At 49.6% G+C, this 20,906-nt stretch overlaps 1 protein-coding gene across 2 annotated transcripts in view; it reads left to right on the top strand.

The window, feature by feature from the left end:
• Positions 1–20,906, top strand: part of si:dkey-246i14.3 (ephrin-A4) — a 31,030-nt gene continuing 10,124 nt past the window's right edge. Inside the window, exons 1-3 of one of the 2 annotated variants that reach the window (XM_035436054.1) lie at positions 1–756; positions 17,749–18,044; positions 20,450–20,518. In XM_035436054.1, the coding sequence (XP_035291945.1) occupies positions 635–756; positions 17,749–18,044; positions 20,450–20,518 (487 nt within the window). In that variant the 5' untranslated portion in view covers positions 1–634. Of the gene's footprint in view, positions 757–5,891; positions 6,153–17,748; positions 18,045–20,449; positions 20,519–20,906 lie in introns of those variants that run through there. The other variant, XM_035378866.1, reaches the window with a different exon arrangement.

Here is a 20,906-nt window from a genome sequence, read left to right as displayed (position 1 = left end):
TCCCTCAAGTCCTACAAAGTTACTCGCTCTACAGTACATTATCTACTTGCATGGATCGTCGTAAATAGTAGGCTATAAACTATAGTATATTTATATATTGTAAATCTACATATTTATAGGTCGCGTGCAACCAGTGGCTCAGATTATTTGATTTTAAAACCGAAAGAAATATGAATTGAGAATGTGCACGATACAGGCTACTTAAACTAAAAAATAAAATTATTTAAGTTTTGTTTAAATACAAAATTGTGTTTCGTTTTACGGACGACGTAATTAGGCCTAGCCTATAGCCAGTTTAACAAACGGTAGGGAAAGAGGTTTTGACGGAGGCAACAAACACACCACTGGAACTTTTTTTGGATTTATTTGGATCTTTACACATTTTCAGTGTCACGCACTCTGCAGCCGTGTTTAGCGCACGCAACCTACATTGGATCTACTGATGAAAATAGATGGCGTGCATGAATTAACCGTTGATCTGGACTGGATGGACTAGACTACCTTTTAAAAAAAATTATTGCCCAAGGCGTTCTGCCGTATATTTTACCTGTCTCTAACTCACCCAACCCCCTACTTCGACCAAAACGACCACCGGAGACTGCTCCTCATCCACAAACAGTGTCCGACAGGCGTCATGGGTTGGCTTTGGTGTCCTGGAACTTCCAAAGCTTGGAGGACGACCGTTTTTATGCTACATGTAGTCTCCGCAGCATTGGCGAAGAGACACGTTGTCTTCTGGAACAGTACCAACACAAGGTAGGCACAGGCCAGAGCGTTTTAAAACCTATACGAGGGTAAAGGGCTTCCAGTTGGGATGCATTTCACTGGACGTTTGTTTATGACGTAACATTGCACTTTCTGCTTAATCTAAACCGTACGACCATTTATTTTTCAACACTTCCAAGTTTTTTACGCGGCTGCTGGGGAAGCGTCCTTAAGTTCCCCCACCGTGCTGTTGAATACGTGTGTGTCACTGTGATAGGAGAAAGCGCTGTTTGTACTGGTCAAACCTTAATTATATCTTTGCCTCTTGCGTAGTAGCCTACAGCATCACGGTAACCACACGTGTTTTCGTTGGCATTCATGTCTTGGCCTGACACCGGTTAACTTCAAATGTCATCCAGGGTGACTAACAGGAGCCTACCTGCAACGGTTTGATTTCACATTCTTTAGCTAAGCCGAAAGTTATGATTCCCAAGCACCGTTGATGTTGGTGTGGGCTTTCCCAAAAAAAAACAAAAGCCTGTGGGTTAAGCAGCCCTGTACCTTTGGGTATACCGATAGAATGTTCCACATCGGTGTTTCACTTGCACCTTGTGGGTAGTATCTTACCCCTTTCATATACACACAATCCTGAAGGCATTGTTTACAGCACTCTTCAGTTCAGGTTCCCTTAGGCTCAGAGGTTGCTGCCTTTTATTCGGCCTGTGCTGTTCTGATCAGTCCCTGGGCTACCCTCGCTGGGCTAAACTCAGGCTTTTTTTTTTTTTTTTTTTAAAGGCTACTAAAAGGGACACTGTGAACCCCTCTGAGCTGCAGCCGTGCTGTATCTGGGTTTGGGGGAACATTTCCCCCATTGCTTGAGTAACGGGGAACTCCGGTCCCCCTTCTGCAGCAGTTAATTAGTATCATGGAACGCGGGAGATTTTGACTTTCCAATTCCAAAAGGGGCTTCGATCAATAGCATTGAATAGATTAGAAAAGGGGCTGCTCTGGTCTCTGTGGACCGGAGTCCACTGCCATGTGGCACAGCGTTGCACACTGCACTGTGGCGAAGTTCAGCTGAGCAGCCCATTACACATGGGTGTGTCCTTTCCCCCTCACTGTAGCAGTCTTTCCCACAGCGTGTGCCCTCGGCATCTTTCTGTCCTCCTGTTGACAGTCTGTCGCTCCCTCCTCTCCCTGTCGTGCGCACGTCTCTCCTGTCCTGCGGTTTCTCTGCGGCCAGTCTTGAGGCGTGAGCCACGCCTGTTGCTGTATTTTTAATTCAGGCCAGGTTGTTTCAGGATGACGGCAAAAACACTTTGCTGCCAAACTGCTCGAACAAGATGAAGAGGGTTAATATAAAAACAACGCCGGAGATAGGCTATAACATTCGCCTACATACTGCAAATAACTCTCTTTATGTATTTATGTCTGTCTGTCTCTCTCTGGCTTTTCCTCCATCTCTTTCTCTCTGCCCCCTGCTCTCTCTCTCTCTCTCTCTCTCTCTCTCTGTGCCTCTCCCTCTCTCCCCCTCTTTAAAATTTGTGTGAAACCACCTCAACAAGTTGGGACACATTTCTTAAGGACGACAAATGCCATTTGTTCAGACAATATACAGTATTCATTTTACCTTGGTTAGTCATTCTTCCTTTTACATTTCTTCCCTTCTTTGGCAAACCACCCCCTTCTGTCCTTCCTCCGTACTTTTCCTTCAGTAGTGCGTTATTTGGGTGTGTCTAGTGCAAAGGCCTGTTTCCAGTTCCATGCATGTATTTTATCTGTATGCATAAACCTGAAATCAACTCTGGATGAGCTCAGAGAGACCTGCATTTAAGTGTGTAACCATTTATTGCTGTTTTTTATTTTTACATAATGACCTCATGTTAAAACATAGACACACACCCATTCCCCAAACACACACAGCAGAAGCAAAATGAATTTTCCCAGACATACATATATTCAAATTGACAGCTAAAACATCTGTAATTTTATGCCATCAGAGAAGCAGTGATTGCACCTCTAAATGCATTTCACATCTAGTTGGACTTTCATAATTGGTACAAAGTCTTTCCTAGTCTTGCATGTCTCCTCCACAAATAATTAACTTAGAAAAGCTGTGAACTGTAATCAAGAAATCCAGCATAAGATAATTATGTTGTTTGGTTTCTTGCTTTCCCGCAAACAAAGAAATAAAACAATCACCGCTTCATTTTCTCTCCCCTCTCACACTTCAAATTTTTCTGTCTCGCATTTTGTTGTCTCCTCTGTGGAGTGGTAAACCCTTTTTATTTTTCCAGTGGTGTTTCTTCCGTTGCAGTACGTGCAGTGCTGTGTGCACTCTGAAACAAACCCCCATCAGTTTGTTTGCCACATTATTTCCCCATTCTTTGGAAACAATGTGTTTCAGTGATTTGAGCGTAATCAATGTTTCTCTCTATTGAATGGCATTGTGTTCTCTTACTCCGGAACAATGATGCAGTCAGGAGAAAGTACGATGCAGACTGCAGCCCACTGAACGCGCTCGAGACTGAACGCGTGCTAGTTTGCGCACCGTCGTTTACGTGATCGTTGAAAGCTCTCACCCCAATTGACCAATTAGCCGTTATCTGTAGTATAGCTGAATCTAATTAAAATTAAAAGTATAAAAAGTCATTTTCTGTGACTTGTCAGTCAAATTCACCAGTTACATTTGAACAAGAAAAATTCCACAAAGTGTTTATCCGTTATGGTTGTAGTTCCAGTTTATATGGCTCATGTGGATTTATAACCATTAGAGGTGTGCTCTACTGTATACGTATATAGCCATTTAGGCAGTAAACACTGACCTTCTCGGTAAGTCTTGGAATAAAAAAGAAATGCCTGTTTGGTTAACCTTTCACATCGACACTGTTCAAATTTACAGCCTTGGATTAAAAAAAAAAAAAAATATTCATGAATTTGTTCTCTGCTGTATTCATCGTGTTGAAATGAATGTTGTACCTGCAGTTAGCTATTTGAGGCACGTGCTGTGCGTTGGGTAACTCCCACAGCCAAAATGGTTCCTGGCATTGCGCAGTCCTGCGGTAGCAGATGAATCACGCTCCGGCCTTAGACATGATCCAGCCGCGGCAGCGCTTCCTCCTTTGAGTCGTAAACGTACTTGTGTGTACGGTTTTTATGATGCTGGCACGCCGTCCCAATATGTGGTTCCTGAAAGGAATGAAAAGCATTTTTGTAGGCAGCTAAAAATGCTATATTTGCTAGAAATCGGTATGCAGTGTTGTACAAAGAGCCACAATTGTTAAACCGAACGACCAGATTTCCTCTTCGAATATATTTTTACTCACTGGGTATGTTTAAAAGGAATACCACCAGTGGTGTGTTTTTCTGTAATTCAGAAGGATTACCGAAAAAAAAAAAGAAATGGTTTTTGTTACAGGACTGAATGGTATTTGTTTGGTGGTTAGATTTATGTGTACCAGGTGGTTATGGTGTTCAATCACTATTTTATGAACTGAAAACAATATAAGGACCAATATGGATGAAAATGCTTGAAATTTTTTCATCCTTAGCATAGTGGTGATCCAGGCATCAGTCGATCTTATTTTGTGGTGGGGCAGTCAGGGAAGAAATGGTTTTGGGGTGGGCCAGTGGGGGAGGGCGGGGGGGGGGATGGGGAGGGATGCGGAATCGGCTGCATCAAATTTGCAGTTGAATTTTTAACACCTTGAAGAACGAACCAATCTTTTTGATTTAATTTTTTACTCACAAATGCTCGCTGGTGCGAGAAGTAATTCCGCCGCGTGTTCGGAGAGCGGTCCTCGCGGCGCCGAGACCTGGGTTCACCTTGGCTGCGCGCGCGCCGCAGGAAGCAGGAAGCAGGAAGCAGACGCGCGGGCTGCGAACGGGGAAGAGCGGCTCGTAGACGGGCTGTTAGTCGTGGGGGTTACCGCGCAGGTACCGGGCCGGTCGATTTAGACCCGCTCTGCTTCGGCCCAGCTTTTTAAGCGCGCGGCTGGCTTCCTGGTTCGCCCGGCGCGTGTGCGGGCCCCTGGTGTCTGTGCGGTGGTTTCCTTACGCACTGCTCGCGCCCCTGCTCTCGCCCGACCCCCCCCCCCCCCCAGCTCTCACCCGTCCGTCCCCCCCCCCCCAGCTCTCACCCGTCCCCCCATCTCGCCCGTCCCTCTCCGTGGAGGGCCTCCGCTCTCAGGCTGGGGCCCCGCGGCTCTGCTAGCCGCTCCAGCTGTCTGCTTGACTCGGGCTCGCCCGTGTCATCACTTATTGTGCTCCTCCTGCGCGCCTTGTCGGGGAGCCCCTGGGTCCTGCAGGACAACAATGAGGGGAAAAAATGAAGAGAAGCAGCAGTTTTCTCCCTGACAGCCCCGCGCGAGGCGAACGGTGGATTTGGAGCAGAGAGGTACACTAATGCGCGGCGCGGAGCAGAGCGAGATTTCGGTCTGTGGCAGGGGGGGGCCACTCCGGTTCAGCGGGACCCACAGACTCTTAGGAAAGGATGGCACACTTCCGCGCGACACGGAGCAATGCTCATTAATCTGCACCGTGCCGTCCAACAGGGCTTTGTCCACTAATGGCTGTGGCCCAGTTGAGCGTAGTCTCATATTCAGTGTGTGTGTGTGTGTGTGTGTGTGTGTGTGTGTGTGTGTGTGTGTGTGTGTGTGTGTGTGTGTGTGAGTGAGTGTGTGAGTGTGTGAGTGTGTGAGTGTGTGAGTGTGTGAGTGAGTGAGTGAGTGCGTGAGTGAGTGAGTGAGTGCGTGCGTGTGTATGTGTGTGTGTGAGAGAGTGTGTGTGTGTGTGTGAGTGAGTGTGTGTGTGTGTGAGAGTGAGTGAGTGCGTGTGTGTGTATGTGTGTGTGTGAGGTGTGTGTGTGTGTGAGAGAGTGTGTGTGTGTGTGTGTGTGTGCGCGTGTGTGTATGTGTGTGTGTGTGTGTGTGTGAGAGAGTGTGCGTGTGTGTGAGTGAGTGTGTGTGCATGTGTATCGTGTGCCCCTCAGTCTGAAGTTCACTTTCCTATCACTGTGTCAATATTGCTTGGTGATTTAGAAATGGGTGCAAAATGGAGGCGGAGCACACATGCTCAGAGAGGGCGGGGGGCGGGGGCGGGGGGGCGGAGGGAAAATGGGGACACTGGTGAGGGAACGTGAGAAGCACAGCAAACCTCTATGGCTGCCCTCTAATGGGAAAGAGCTTCATCAGGTAATTTGATTTCTCCCCATTACATACTACATATTAATTCTGAAACCATTTCTTTTCTCTGCAAAAATCTGCCCTGGCTGCTGAGTGCTGGGAGAGATGCTGCCGGCTGCAGCTTCACCTTTAATGCAAAACCCATTATTCCAGCAACGGATAAAGAGAAGGATGGAAAACGCATTATGAAAGGATGATGGGGAAGGAGTCAAAAGATTTCAACTCCCAAAACAGCAAGGGAACCCCTGAGGGAAGGGAGAGAAGGTGAGAGAGAGAGAGAGGGAGAGAGAGGAGGTGGGGGGGGAGAGATCGAGGGGGGGAGAAGGTGTCAGAAGGTATTACTATCAATGTCAGGACACATTTTGTGAAAATTCCCTCTCAATGCTTGTAAGTCTGAGGAGAAGGACGTGGTAGGAATGTCCCCTGTTTGAAAATGTCACATTTTATTGTTGACCATTTAATCTGAAAAATGTGACTGGCAAAATGTCACTCTGGCACAATATGTTTATAGAATGCCAAATAAGATGTGTCCTGCGGTCTCCAATGAGGTGGCTTCACAAAGGCATGCACTTTGTGTGTGTGCATTTGTGTGTGTGCGTGTGTGTGTGTGTGTTTGTGTGTGCATGTGTACGTGTGTGTGTGTTTGTGTGTGCATGTGTACGTGTGTGGGTGTTTGTGCGTGTGTGTGTATGCGTGTGTGTGCATGTGTGTGTATACGTGTGTGTGTGAGTGCCTGCGTGTGTGTGTGTATACGTGTGTGTGTGTGTGCATTCGTGTGTGTGCATTTGTGTGTGTGTGTGTGTATGCGTGTGTGTGCCTGCATGTGTGTGCATACATGTGTGTATTTGTGCGTGCTTGTGTGTGTGTGTCTGTGCACACGTGCGTGTGTATGCGTGCCTGCACACACAGTTGAATGTGCATGTGTTGTTTTAGCTGCTCTTGCAATAACTGGTAGCACATAAATTTCAGGTTGTTTGTGGAATCCACTTTACCTGCTCTGTCCCGATCCTTCCCTATCTCTGTCACACACTGTCAGTCCAGACAGCTTATTAAAATGGGGTCAAGCTTCAACTAGCAAATTCATTTTATTTTTTTCTTTTCCCAAAATAAGGTTTTCAGTAACCCCCCCTCCCTGCCAAAAGACCACATTTCATGCTGCCATTGTTCAGTGATGTGTTTTGTAAATAAAGTGAACCAACTTTAGGTTTGTATATTGAAAAAAAAAAATGTTTACAGTTTAACAAATAAATGTATTTTTGTTCTGTGATTAGGTTGAGTCCTCAGAATCTGTATCACGTTTGCAACCAGAATCCAATTATACGGAGTTGCTTTTTATTCGTATTCTATTTTTAAATGCACTACACAGACGCGTCTTTTATTTCAGTAATGCTGCCAATATTACAATATGAAATAAAAGCTTCCTCTGTGTTCTCAGGCTGTGCTCTGCGATGATATTGCATTATTGCGTTATTTGAAATCTACCACAAGGCGTTTCATATTTAAATGTGTGGTAGGCGATTCTTCCCCGGTATGAAATGGTTTGACATATTGTGTTTGCTGTCTCAGAAAAGGGCCCGTTACATTTTGGAGTCTCTGTCTTCAGGGTGCCATACCAGTTGTACAGGAATTATTTTATTATTTTTTTTAAATAAAGTTTTACGAATGCCAGTTCGCTTGCGAACGCAAATGTCAATCTCATATTAGAAAACTCGAAAGAGTTACAGGCCACACCCCTACGAGTCGGGTTTATTGCTTGATGGAGTCAAAGGGGATTGGAGAATTTGATAGCATTCGTTAGCTAGCCGTGCCGTGCTGACATTCTCCTCCTCGCCCAGAAATATCTCTCTGCCGCAGCTTGCAGTCCTGCTGCCCCGCACTGCCTCCCCAATCCCCCCCCCTCGCCCCCCCGACCCCGCCCTGCCCACTACCGAGCATCTGTATCATATTAGGGTTCCGTTTTTTAAATTAAATTTTCTTACATTTTACACTTGTGTCAGATTTGGCAGTTGTATTTACGGTGCCTTTTTACCCAATTTATGTTGGCGTCGGGTGGACTTGGAGGATCGCTCAGAGGTGCAGACCTTTGGCTCGACTCCGATTCCATACAGCCGCCAATACCGCGCGCGGGACGGGTGTCTGAGCGCTGATTAAAGTGAGCCGCCATAAAATACAGGAACGGCACCCGTCGATGAAAAATGATTTTGTGCAGCGCAATTTGATGCGCTCTCCATTCCAGGACAATTTCACACAAGTAATTAAGCAGATTTCTGCCATCAATAAGGAAAATTCCATTGCCTTCAAGTAAAATGTAAAAAGAAAGAAAAGAAGCATCTAGCCGTGTAGCCGAGCAATAATATTTATGTCAAACTTTGTGAAATATATTTTCAGTGAAGCGGGCAGTTAAAGCAAAATGTCTTGGCCCTTTTGTTTAGTCCCATTTGAAGCGGCAGTACAGTAGATGGATATTTGTTTATTTATTCTGATGATAGCGTGTGTGTTCATCGATTAAAATGCTCTTTAACAGCACAATCAATCTCATGTGTCGGAGCGTAATTACTTCTCTAATTATGCAACGCAGACTCATAACTTCGTTTAAGGGGAAATATATATTTAAGCCGGCAGTTTCTCTCTCTCCGTTTTCTGAATCGAATTTACAAATGGAGGAGCCGTCGGAAAAGAATCCACAGTCTGGCAGACATGTTTTCCTTCTGCTTATGTGAGGTCATCGGTGCTCTTAACCTGTCTCTCTGTTCCCCTCTGAAAAAAGCGTTCACCGGCTCTGTTGCAAGGTCACTGATGTGTAAATAAAATAGGGTCGCTAGGCTCTCCCCCTGCAGTGTCAAGGCTATTAGCATTCACAGCGGCGGTGGTGTTCTCTCACACCTTTAACTGTTTACCACGTACACTGGATTAATATACATATCTGTGATAATGCAGGAGCGCGTACTCCATGTATATTGGCTGCGTTCACCTCGCGAGCGAAAAAGCTGGAATCGACGGTTTTCTTCAGTTGATTTTGATTTCACACGCAAAGTGTAATTTCTCTTGGCTGTAAAAGCTGCCCGTGACTGCTTCTCAGAGGGAGATGCCGTAAAAGACCCATCGCGTTAGAAATGAGCGCGTGTTCCCGGCGTCGCCTCCCTCCCCCAGCCCTACAGGACTGTAGCGAGGGACGTGGGAAGCAAGCGCGTGATGGAAAGGAGGAAAACACGCAGAATTAAAAGGAGGTTAAATGGTGACGATGGTAAACCATTGTTGCCGTCCTCGTCGTGGTCACAGTCTTTGGTTTAAATGTAAGCGCTAATGTCGGTTATGTAAATGACAGGTGAGAGAGTGCGTTCATGTCGTACTGAAAGGAGGGCTCTGCTGTGTCATCTCACCTTTTATTTTATTTTTTATTTTTTTGAAGCGCATTTGAATTTGAATCTCAAAATTTCTGATGAAGAAGGTTAGAGAGGGAGGGAGGGAGGGATGGTAAGGATAGCACAGGGAGAGAGAGGAAGAGAGAAAAAGGGCAGTTTTGTCCCATGAGATTACAATGCAGTGACCGTGAAAGTGCTTAAGTAAACACTGTGAGAGAGTAGAGGAGGGGTGGGAGGGATGGAGGGAGGGATGGGGGATGGAGGGGATGGGTGGCAATGGGGGGGGGGGGAGTGGAAGCAGAGCAGAATGTGGCAAGGAGAGGAAGAGAAACAGGGAGCGGACGGAGGGATGAGGAGAAGGAGAGGAAGAGAACGCGAAGGAGAGGTGGACTTCCCCGTCGGGGGCGAGAGAGCGGAGATGGCGGGAGCAGCTGTCTCCTTCAGGAGGCCCCTGCTAAATAATTCAGCCCCTTCCCCGTGCGCTGGGTCCCGTCTGCCTGACATCTCTAAACGAGGGTCCGCGGGCCGAGCGCACGGGGCTGCAGGTCGCGCGCTGCACGCCAACCACCCCCGGGGGGCGCCGGCGAGCGAGCGCGCCCGGGCAGGGTGCGGCCAATGGCGGCGCGGCTGAGGCTCCCGAAACCTGGCCCGACGGCGCAGGAGAGAGAGAGAGGGAGAGAGAGGGAGAGAAAGAGAGAGAGAGAGAGAGAGAGAGAAGAAGGAGAGAGAGAGATAGAGAGGGAGAGAAAGAGAGAGAGACAGAGGGAGGGAGAAAGAGAGAGAGAGAGAGAGAAGAAGGAGAGAGAGAGACAGAGAGGGAGAGAAAGAGAGAGGGAGAAAGAGAGAGAGACAGAGGGAGGGAGAGAGAGAGAAAGAGAGAGAGAGGGAGAAAAAAAGAGAGAGAGATTTCCACAGCATCAAAACTGTGACCCACTTTCTAATGATGAATTCCAAACTGGGGCCTGATTTATTGTTATTACCTCTCTGCTTAGCAGGCGCCCTTTTCCAGCCCGGCGTGCGCGTTTTACCGCCTCCCCGCCCGCTCTAACCCATTTACACCGCCGGCGTTCTTATCCGAGCGGCTCCGCTCGAGAACAATGAGGCCCGCGGAGCGCCTTTCCACCGGAGGTCTGACCCCGCCCTGGCGACGGGTCCGCCGGCCGGGCCGCTGCTGTACGCCGCTGCGCCAGCGAGACCGCGTGACACCGACGCGTTAAGGATCTGCTAAAGCATTCAGCAGCCCGCTAGAAACAGACACACACGCACGTGTGCACACATACACACACACACACACACGCACGTGCACACACACACACACACACACACGTGCGCAGGCAGGCCCCCATGACGCGGTTATAAACCTGTAGAGGATAGGAGCCCTTGTGACTCGTGCGCGTTGAAGCTCAGCGCTGCAGGTTTGTGAAGCTGCGGTTGGTGGGAGCGGTAGCGGGTTTAGCTCCAGTGCGGTGTTGGCTGCTGCCCTGGCCGCTGTGTGTCTAACCCTGTTTGCTCCCTCCACGCCCTCGTGAAGCGTGCACAAGTAATGGGATGTTTTCGCCCGTGTTTGCGGGCTTTGGGAAAAGCCCTTTGCTTCACTTGGGCCTCCAGCTCTTCAGCTCTGACTCCCTCCCGGTGTGGGCGGGGGGGGTGAGGTGTTTGGGTTCGGGAGTCTCGCTGAGGCGATGGGAAGCGGTGTGAGAGTTGGCATGGCTTGAGCTCGGAACAGTCTGTCTTTTTTTATTTTTTTTTTTCCCAAGGCTATGCGGCGATAGGGACCTGTAGGCCCAACATCAGCGTCACAGTGAATCAGCTTCCGAGACCCCAGGCCCTGGCCACCTTCCGCATCGTGCCCCAAATTAAATCCCCCGCCCCCCTCCCCCCCCCCCCCCCCCCCCCCCCCCCCCGCCCCCCCATCTGGCACCCTCTCGCAGAGCGGGGTCCAGATTAGCTGCGAGGAGGCAGAGGAGCCAGGGGTGCCTCCATCCTGGGGACGCCGGGCCCCGCGCTCTGTGCTGTATGCTGCGCGCGTTTCAGCAGAAGGCCCCGCAGACCACCGCGCCCTGGAAATGGACAGCAGAGTCCCCAGATAACGCCGCTGTGGAATATTTCAGGATGTGTGGCCAGCGGCTCCTGCGGGGCCGAGCCGGGCGCGCTCGCTTAAATCTTCCCCCGCCGAGACAGGAGCGCAGAACTATCAGGCTGCTAACAGCGGGCTAACCCACAGGCCCACACACACACACGCACGCACGCACGCACGCACGCACGCACGCACACACACACACACACACACTGAAGGATACACACACACACCGACGGATACACACACACACACCGACGGATACACACACACACACCGACGGATACACACAGACAAACGTGCGCGCAGGCGGTCACATGCCTACACACATGCATCTACACACACACACACACACACACACACACACGCATGCACACACACACAAACACACACACACACACACACACACAGTGTGCACGCTGTAAGTACACTTATTCTTCCATGTGCTCACACACTCTGGCAGACATGCACACTCATAAACAAATGTGTGCATTCGCGTACACTCTGTACCGCTGTACTTGCTCAGAATAAACCCACACACGACCCCTCTCTCACTAGCACATGTACACACGCGTACACGCACACTACACACACACACACACACACACACACGCGCGCACACACACGTGCTCACGCACAGATCCGCTCACAGCGTAGGTGAGCCCCAGTAGTCTGCGCTCTCCCTTCAGAGCGCCGCGTGAGCTCGGTTTTCCGAGCCGGAACGCCGGAACGCCGGGCTCCCGGCCGCGGAACGGGACGGATCAATTCCGTTCCTCAGACCGCCGATGAATCCCCCCCGCCCCGGAACAATCGCACAGTAAACGAGAACACCGGCAGGCCCCCTCAGAACGCGTTTCCCTGACGGGATGTGTACTTTCGACCCGGGAACGAACGGAGCACGAACGAGCCGGATACCGACACGTGCGGAATCGATGACCGCAGCACGACCGGAAAGGCCAAATGAAACGCAAACAGACCGCAGATAAAAAAAAATAGGCCTGCCGGTTGTTTTGGTCTGTGAAAGGTCAAGACCAAGGCTCCCTTTCCTGCCGTCCTTCACAAAATGTGCGGAGATACAGACGGATAAATACGAAGGAGGGAGGAGAATAGCTCGGGGAAGGATTGTTCCGTTCGTCTGTGCGGGAGAACAGATGGCCGAACTCTGAGTGCGTGTTCGTCTGCGGCTGCCTGACGGGTTGTCCAGACACAACAGAGAAGTCTGAGCCGCTCGTTTCTCACAATCCTGTTTTTTTTCTTTCTTTCTTTTTTTTTTTCCCTTCTTCTGCTGTGTCTGTGTCTGTGTCTGTGAGCTGGGGAAGCGGGCTGTCTGTGGTGCGGGTTGTGATATTCTAATGTGCGAGGCGTCCTTGTGTTGCTGTCCGGGGCGGAGGTTCGCCGCACGCACACACGCCCGCACGCACGCACGCACGCACGCCCGCACGCACGCACACGCACGCAGAGCGGAGCGGAGGTTAATTCGAAATCCGCCGCCGTCTCTTCGTTATGCAGGCCGCGGCGTGCTGACACGGGCGTGGCGTTCCTGCTGACCCCGCGGGCCGCCCGGGAGAGAGAGAGAGAGAGAGGGAGGGAGAGAGCGAGGGAGAGAGGAAGAGGGGGAGAGAGAGAGAGATTGAGGGAGCGAGGAGGAGAGGGAGCGAGGGAGAAGAGGGAGAGAGGGGCGGTGGGTGAAGAGCGGAGGGGAACGGAAAGGTGACGGGGGTCACGGGCGCGGAGAGGAAGTCACGCAAAACGCCGCGACGAGACGGGCGAAAAGCGACGGAGAAGAGGAATGAGCCATTGATCTGCGCTCCCCCTCCCTCCCTCCCTCCCTCCCTCTCTCTCTCCCTCCCTCTCGCTCCATTGGCTCGGGCGGCGCTGTCTGTTCCCCTCTTTCGCTCTGTGATGGAGGGATGGCCTGTGGAGTGAAAGGGCACTGAAGCGATGGAATCCTTTGGGGGAAAGAATGTACTTTCTGTTTTGTTTTTTGTTTGTCCCTCCCCCCCCCCCCCCACCCCCCTCCTCTCCCCATTTTACACACTACCATGCTTCCCTGCTTGCCTCTCTGTCCCTCCCTCTCTTTTTTTGTCATATTCCTTGGACGCTAAACGTTCCTGGACAACGTACAAAAAAAATGGCTGAGCCACGTACCCAGAATGAATAATTAGGGACTGTGATTTATTCCTTTCAGCAGTGATGAGCACACTCCACTGAGCACTTTGATACGTCTTCGGGAATTATTAGCATTGCGCAGAATAGATATCCTGGAAATTCACTTGTTTACATTATAATGTCATTCTACTGGGTCAGGTGTTGTGACCGTTTGTGTGCCTATACGCATAACAGTGCCCATACGTATAAGCACTCTCACATATATAAACATAATAAAAATATTTATACATGTATATATGTATGTATATATATATATATATATATATATATATGTAAATGTATGTGTCTGTGTATATACAGAGATAGAGAATATTTATATATGCTTATGTGGCCATCCTCTACATAAATCATATATAAACATATTTACATATAGGTAGTGTCACACAAAAGCCTTTCATCCAGGAAATGAAATTTACAGAAATGACAAATAAATAAAGCAATATAACCCACAGCATTATGGTTTAATCACCAACATCCAGTTATTGAGTTGTGAGACGTGAGTTGGATACACTGAGCTGAATAAGGACTTTTGTGTAAAAACAAAAAAATATGCAAGGGCTTATCCTCCTGTGTGTGTGTGCATGTGTGTGTGCACGTCTGTGTATATGCATGAGTGTGCATGCGTGTGTGTGCATGTGTGTGTGCACGCGTGTGGGCGCGTGTGTGTGCACGTCTGTGTATATGCATGAGTGTGCATGTGTGTGTGTGTGTGTGTGTGCATGTGTGTGTGCACGTCTGTGTATATGCATGAGTGTGCATGTGTGTGTGTGTGTGTGTGCGTGCGTATTCGTGCTTGTGTGTGTGTGTGTAAAAGCCTTCAGTACTCATTGCATTAAATCACAGCAGTAGTTTAGCAGCAGCGCAGGGAAAGTGATGAGCTGTGTATAAATTGCGTGCTCTCCCGCGCAGCCGCACGCAGCGTTAGGAGTGGAGCTGAGCGGGCTGGTGCTGTATTGCGGTCACGTCGCGGGCCCCGGACGCAGGATCAGCTGCATGCTGCACGGCCTGCTCTCTGAGCGCCGCGCGCCGACGCTTTTCAGGAGCTGCCTGTAATTAGAGCGAGCCCGTCTCAGAGTCAGGGAGCCAGGGAGCGAGAGAGTGACGGAGAGGCTGAACGCTGCCAATGCATGCACATACACACACACACACGCGCGCACACACACACACACACACACACACGCACATACACACACACACACACACACACACATGCTCACACGCACATACACACACACACACACATACATACATACACACACGCTTACACACACACGCACACACACACACACACACACACATACACATACACACACACACACACATACACATACACACACACACACACATACACACACACACACACACACACATACACATACACATACACACACACACACACACACACACACATACATACATACACACACGCTTACACACACACGCACACACACACACACACACGCGCACACACACTCACACACACACACACGCTCACACACATACGTACACACACACATACGCACATGCACACGCACACACATACACACTCGCACACGCACACACACACACACACACACACAAACACAAAACACACGCGCGCACGCGAGCACCCCTCTGCAATTACCAACAAACATTTCATCCGGGGGTTGCATGGGGGTGAGTGAATGAAGGGAGCCGTGATGGAGGAGTGTGAAAGAATAGAGAGTAAAACTGCAGAAAGAGTGAGAAAATAAAAGGCAAGGTTGTTATGTGGAGAGGGAAGAGCTGTGTTCTAATCAGTCGGTAAACAAATGCTTCCTTCAGAACTGAAGTAGCCATTACCCACAACCCCTTCTGTTTTTGTTTTATTTTATCTTTTTTTAACCTAGCCACCCAGTGTCCAGGCCAATTTATATTGCCCATATCTGTATTTGTTGTGAAATGCACTGAAGAATCTGGATTACCATACCATGGCACACGTCTGTGACACATGATTGTATCCCACACATTCAAATTAAGACATCTTGAGACCCTGGAATGGGAAGGTAGTAACCGTCACTCCTGTCACAAATTAGAGATTTAGGTACAAGCCCCGTAGTCCTTTCATTGTGCCAGTTGTCCCTGAAAATGTGAAATATGGTCAAATGTGGAAGTGTTACCTGCATAAACCCCTTTCATCTTAAAATGAATTTCCTTGCTGCAAGAACCCAGATGTGATATATAATAGATCGCAGAGCTTTGCGCCTTAGAGCTGTGCTTTTGACAGACAGGAGCCTCGAACCGGCCGAGGTCCCTGATACGCATCTGTGCTGCCGCGCCCGGCGTTTCCAAGGCGCTGTTAATTGAGATACGCTGTTATTCTGGGGTGTTTTGCGCGCAGACAGCGAATTGATCCCATTGGCTTGTTTAAGTCGCATTTGAGCAATCGGGATCGATTCCGTCCCGTCAGGTTGATTGATTGCCGATATTGCGCGACTGGTATTGACCGCGGCGCTGGTTAGTGTAATGGGGCTGTAGTCATGATGCAGAATGGTGTGGAGTCCTCCGAGCGCGTCGGTTTTATTCTTCCCCCCCCTCTCTCCCTTGTGCGCTGCTTCACAATGGTGGTCTCGCAGTTTTTTTTGTTTTGTTTTTCCGGTTCATTTAAGTCCACCTCTCCGCAATTTCTCTTCTCCTCTCTCAGGTGTTTCTTTTTTTTCCCTCCTTCGCTTAATATTGCTCTGGCTTTCTGCTGTTTCTTTTCTCCCCTCTTTTTTCCCCTTCACTTCTTTTCTTTTCCGTCCAGAAACTTATTCTTCTCAATAGTCACCGTCTTAACTCCCTCTCTCCTTGCCCTTTCCCCTCTCCTTTCCTTCCTTCACTGACTCTCGCACTCGTCTCTCCTTCCTTCCTCCGCTCTGTCGCTCTCCTATAAAGACCCCCAGTGACGGACCTGAACTTGCAGCCCTGGCTGCACATCCTGTCTTCTCTTTCCCTCTCTTCCCCCCCCCCTCATCCCTCTCTCCTTCCCTCTGTACGGAGCAAGACCAATTAAAATACAACTTGTCTTCTCGCTGTCTCTTACAAGGCGCTCTCCAGGGCCTCTAATTATAACAGAACCCCCTCTTTCTCTTTCTGTCTCTCTCTCTCCCTTCCACCCCCCCCCCCCCCACCACCATCTTCACCTCTCTCCCTTCTCCGCCCCCCAGCCCCTGTATCTGTCAGGGTTAGGAGTGTGTGTGTGGGGGGGGGGGTGATACTCCCCGTGAAACAGTGCACATGGGCTGCGGCTTTCTGCGGTGGCTGTGTGGAGATGAGTGTCGAAATGAGGCTGGTTATGAATTCACCGGCGTCTCCCTAACGATATTGTCCAGTCATGCGTTTGCACCCTAAGATGGCCGACTCTTTGCTCGGGGACGTGCGTGCGCGCTTTTGCAGCCATTAGTCTTTCCTTTCGCACGCCCTGCCGTGGCTCGATTATGCAGGGGCGGCGCGCGTGTTTACAGATTCGCCCCCTCCGCGCTCCGGCGTCCAGCGGCGGGAGACGTTTGACCTTGTTTGCGATGCGAGCGCCGCTGTTGCTTTCGAAGCGCCGCTCGATCGAATCGATTCCCCTGATTTATATTTTCGCCCGATGAAAATGCCGCGCGCACACATCCGCTGAAGTGCCATAATCTATAGCGCGTTCGCTTTGCAACGAAGAAGAGAAGAAAAAAAAAACACTGCCACCCGCTCCACGTACCATTAGAAATGATTCAAGACATGAGATTTTAAAGGGGCCGCTCAGTTCAAAATGTATATTACACGTTGTAAAGTATTTGTCAAAGCCTCACTTTGATGACTGAAAATTATGCTTTCAGTTTACAGTCCACCCAGGGCCAGACCCCTGGGGCCCAGTCGTGTAAGTGGAGCTGAGGTGGCTGTGGAGTGGCTCTGGATCTGTGGGAGGAAGCAGGGCGAATGTGTGCTAGAACAATGAAACGTTTCCCCGTACAGCGAGTGCGCGTCTGCACGCTGAAAAAGTGTTTGTGAGACCTGTTCCGGTTTTTTTTCTTTTTTTTTGAGCGAGCTGAGAACCTACGCACAGAGGGACCGGGCCTGTGCCCGTAGCTTCCTGCTTCCTCCCACTCGCCTCTCAGAAACAGCCCAGAGGCTGCCTTGGCAACGGTTAGGTCATCAGCGGCCCCGCGTGCTGTTCTGGCGGCCGCGGGCTGGCTGCTGTAATCAGTGCGTAAGTGAAGGCCTCCCAGTGCTCCAGTGCCCATTTCTGCTCTCTCTCTCTCTCTCCATCCAGGCTGGTGCAAGGAGACCTCTCCATCCAGGTGGACCTCAATGACTACCTGGACATCTACTGCCCCTACTATCCGCCTGAGGCCCCCACCTCTGCCCCCCCTGAGGTCCTGGCGCTCTACCTGGTGGCGGAGGGGCGGTTCCGGGGCTGTGTGGAGACGCGGGGGGCAATTAAGCGGTGGGAGTGCAACAAGCCCCGCGCTGCCTTCGGCCCCGTGCGCTTCTCTGAGAAGATCCAGAGGTTCACTCCCTTCTCCCTGGGCTTCGAGTTCCTGCCCGGGCATCACTACTATTACAGCTGTGAGTGGTGTGTGTGTGTGTGTGAGAGACAGAGAGAGAGAGAGAGAGAGATTGCGAGTGTGTGTGTGCGTGTGCGTGTACGTGTGCGTGTGCGTGTGTGTGTGAGACAGACAGAGACAGAGAGACACAGAGATTGTGAGTGTGTGTCTGTTACGTGTATTTCTGTGTGCCTGTTTGTTTGAGTGTGTACTTGTCGTTAATGGAGAACTTTTTAATGTTGTACAATTTCCTTCTGTCAGTCACACAGCTATAAATGCCTGCACTTGTGAGAACTGTATTACAGAGCCCCAGATGAAGAGAATATTGGGCGAGAAAACAGAGCTCGAGTTTGTCTCATTTCTGTTCTCCTTCACCTCTCTTTCGTTTATTTCAAACCAAGACTAGATGGAAAGATAGGAACCGTGTTTGAAGATGGACAATTGCTTCCTGTGTGTGTGTGTGTTTTTTTTTTTTTTACAACCCTCTGTTTCATTTCTAAGTTCTTGTTCTCCCTCTCACCATTTTCACCCTCCTGGAAAATTGAAAGAGAAGATGGCTAACACCAGAGAGAATGAGGGGGGAGACACAGAAGCTGAAACTGGTAGAGAGAGAGAGAGGGCCACTTGAGCAGAGACGGGGAGACAAACGCGGGGAGACTGACGAAGAGAAAGAAAGGGAAGGGGAAAATGGGGCAAGGGAAGCGTGGAGTGACGGAGAGGACAAAGGACAGGAGATGGACGGGGGGGATGAAGGAACATGGGGTTGTGAGAGAAAGGCAGAACAAGAGAATGAAAAACCAACAAAGAGAGGGTGGGGGGGAAAGAGGGGGAAAAAAAGGGGAGAGACGGAGAGAACATCTTTGCATAAATTACTGGTCGGGTTTTCTGGACAATGGCCTATTGTCGAGCCATGAGACAGTTTACACACAACAGTGGAAACCCCATTGTGTCACTTCAGCTCTTGTGAACTTAACAATGGCTTCCCCCAGATTGCGGGAGTACAATATGGGCTCACATTTTTGTGTGCTTTGTTACCGGAAAAGATGGTACATAACGTTTCTGTCGGTTTTTTTGGTATTTGTAAAATATGCCAGACTTTGCGTAAAGGTGTAATTACAGTAATTATACACTGTAGTTTAGTTTTAATGCTGGTCAGAGAGCAAACGGCGACGGCAAAAAGGAAAGACCTTTGTTCCCCTGATGCATTATGGGTAACCTCTGACCATCCTGTCATATCAGTTATTGTCCAAGTGACCCGAATATTCTGAGGTTATTTTCCAGTTGTTATTTTGACCGTATACAGTAGCACAGAGCAAGAACGGTTTTGTTTAGTGTTGCATTGTGGGAGTTTAGGTTATGTTGGCAAGCTTTTTTCACTCTCCAGAAGGCTGGTGTTAAATTACTGACTCACTGCACCAGTGGAGAGTGAATGGATTTCTGCCCTTGTTGGTGTTGCTTACAGATTATCTGTGTGAAAATGCTGAAAAAGCCTCCCGGACCTATAGATTTATTTGGGAGCAGCAGAACTGCCAATGTTTAATTAAAACTGCCGTTTGATTTAATGAGTGGGTTTTCATTCCACTTTTGGAAGGCGAGGGCTGACGGCTTGTTTTCTCTGTGTTACTTCTCCTTTTCCCTCTCCCCGCTCTTCCCCCTCTTCTTTCTCCATCTCCTCCATGTTGACCAAGTGAATCTCAGTGTCCAGACATCTCCCTCCTGTTCCCTCTTTTCCTCCTAGGTGACAGTGTTGGTACCCTGGATGTATATCATTGTGTGAGTGTGTGTGTGTGTGTCAAAGAGTATGAGGGAGTGTGTGTGTGTGATTGTGCATGTGTGTGTGTGTGTACCTGTGTGTGAGTAGTTGTGTCTGTGTGCGTGTGTGAAAGAGTGTGAGAGAGTATGAGTGAGTGTGTGTGTGAGCGTGTGTGTGTTTATGTGTGTGCGCGCGTGTGTGTGTGTGTGTGTGTGTGTGTTACCCCAGCCTCTGTATCTCTTTCTCACTCCCCTTCCCTCTTAAGTACACTGCTGAAGTTCTTCAAAGTCATGGGTAGGAAGTCCAGATGGGCGCGGGGACGTTTTGTAATAACCGGCCTACCTGATAGCTGATGCAGGACGGGGGGCGGGTCCACCCCGTGAGAGCGTGAGGGCCATGAATAAGGGAACAGTGCGGCGGCCCAAACGGCGCTACCTGATGCAGTTTAAATCCGGAAATAAAATTAAGCTTTTATTTTTTTATATTATTTTCTCAGCCCAGGGCTGTGAGGCAGGGGTGATCAGTCCATTACTTTTTCATTATTTTTAAAGTGCTCTTTTCTGCTCCTGGGTAGCGCTTAGCCTTTCTGCTGCCATTTCCAGGTCTGACTTTGGTGATTATTGAGTGACTCTCTCTCTGTCTCTACCCCTGCCCCCCCCCCCCCCCTTCCCCAGCGATGCCCATAGAGGACGGGCCCCCCCTGACCTGTCTCAAACTCCGAATCACGGTGTGCTGCGAATCTGGTGAGTGCACCCCTCTTTTTCATCCCTTCATCCTTTCTCCTGTCCCTGACTACCTCCTCCCCCCCTTTACGATTCACTTTCCGAAAGTGTCCTCACTTTCCATCTATTCACCCCTCCTCTCCTCCCTTTCCATCTATTCACCCCTCCTCTCCTCCCTTTCCATCTATTCACCCCTCCTCTCCTCCCTTTCCGTCCATTCACCCCTCCTCTCCTCCCTATCCATCTATTCACCCCTCCTCTCCTCCTTTTCCATCCATTCACCCCTCCTCTCCTCCTTTTCCATCCATTCACCCCTCCTCTCCTCTTTTTCCATCTAGCCACCCCTCCGTTCCTGTCGTCCGTCTCCTCCTTTTTCTCTCCACGTGTTTATCAGCGATGCGCTCTCATG

The sequence above is a fragment of the Anguilla anguilla genome, chromosome 1 (assembly GCF_013347855.1).
Source record: "Anguilla anguilla isolate fAngAng1 chromosome 1, fAngAng1.pri, whole genome shotgun sequence".
NCBI lineage: Eukaryota > Metazoa > Chordata > Actinopteri > Anguilliformes > Anguillidae > Anguilla > Anguilla anguilla.
The sequence above is the reverse complement of the archived record's forward strand: the minus strand, read 5'-3'. Positions and strand labels throughout refer to the sequence as shown.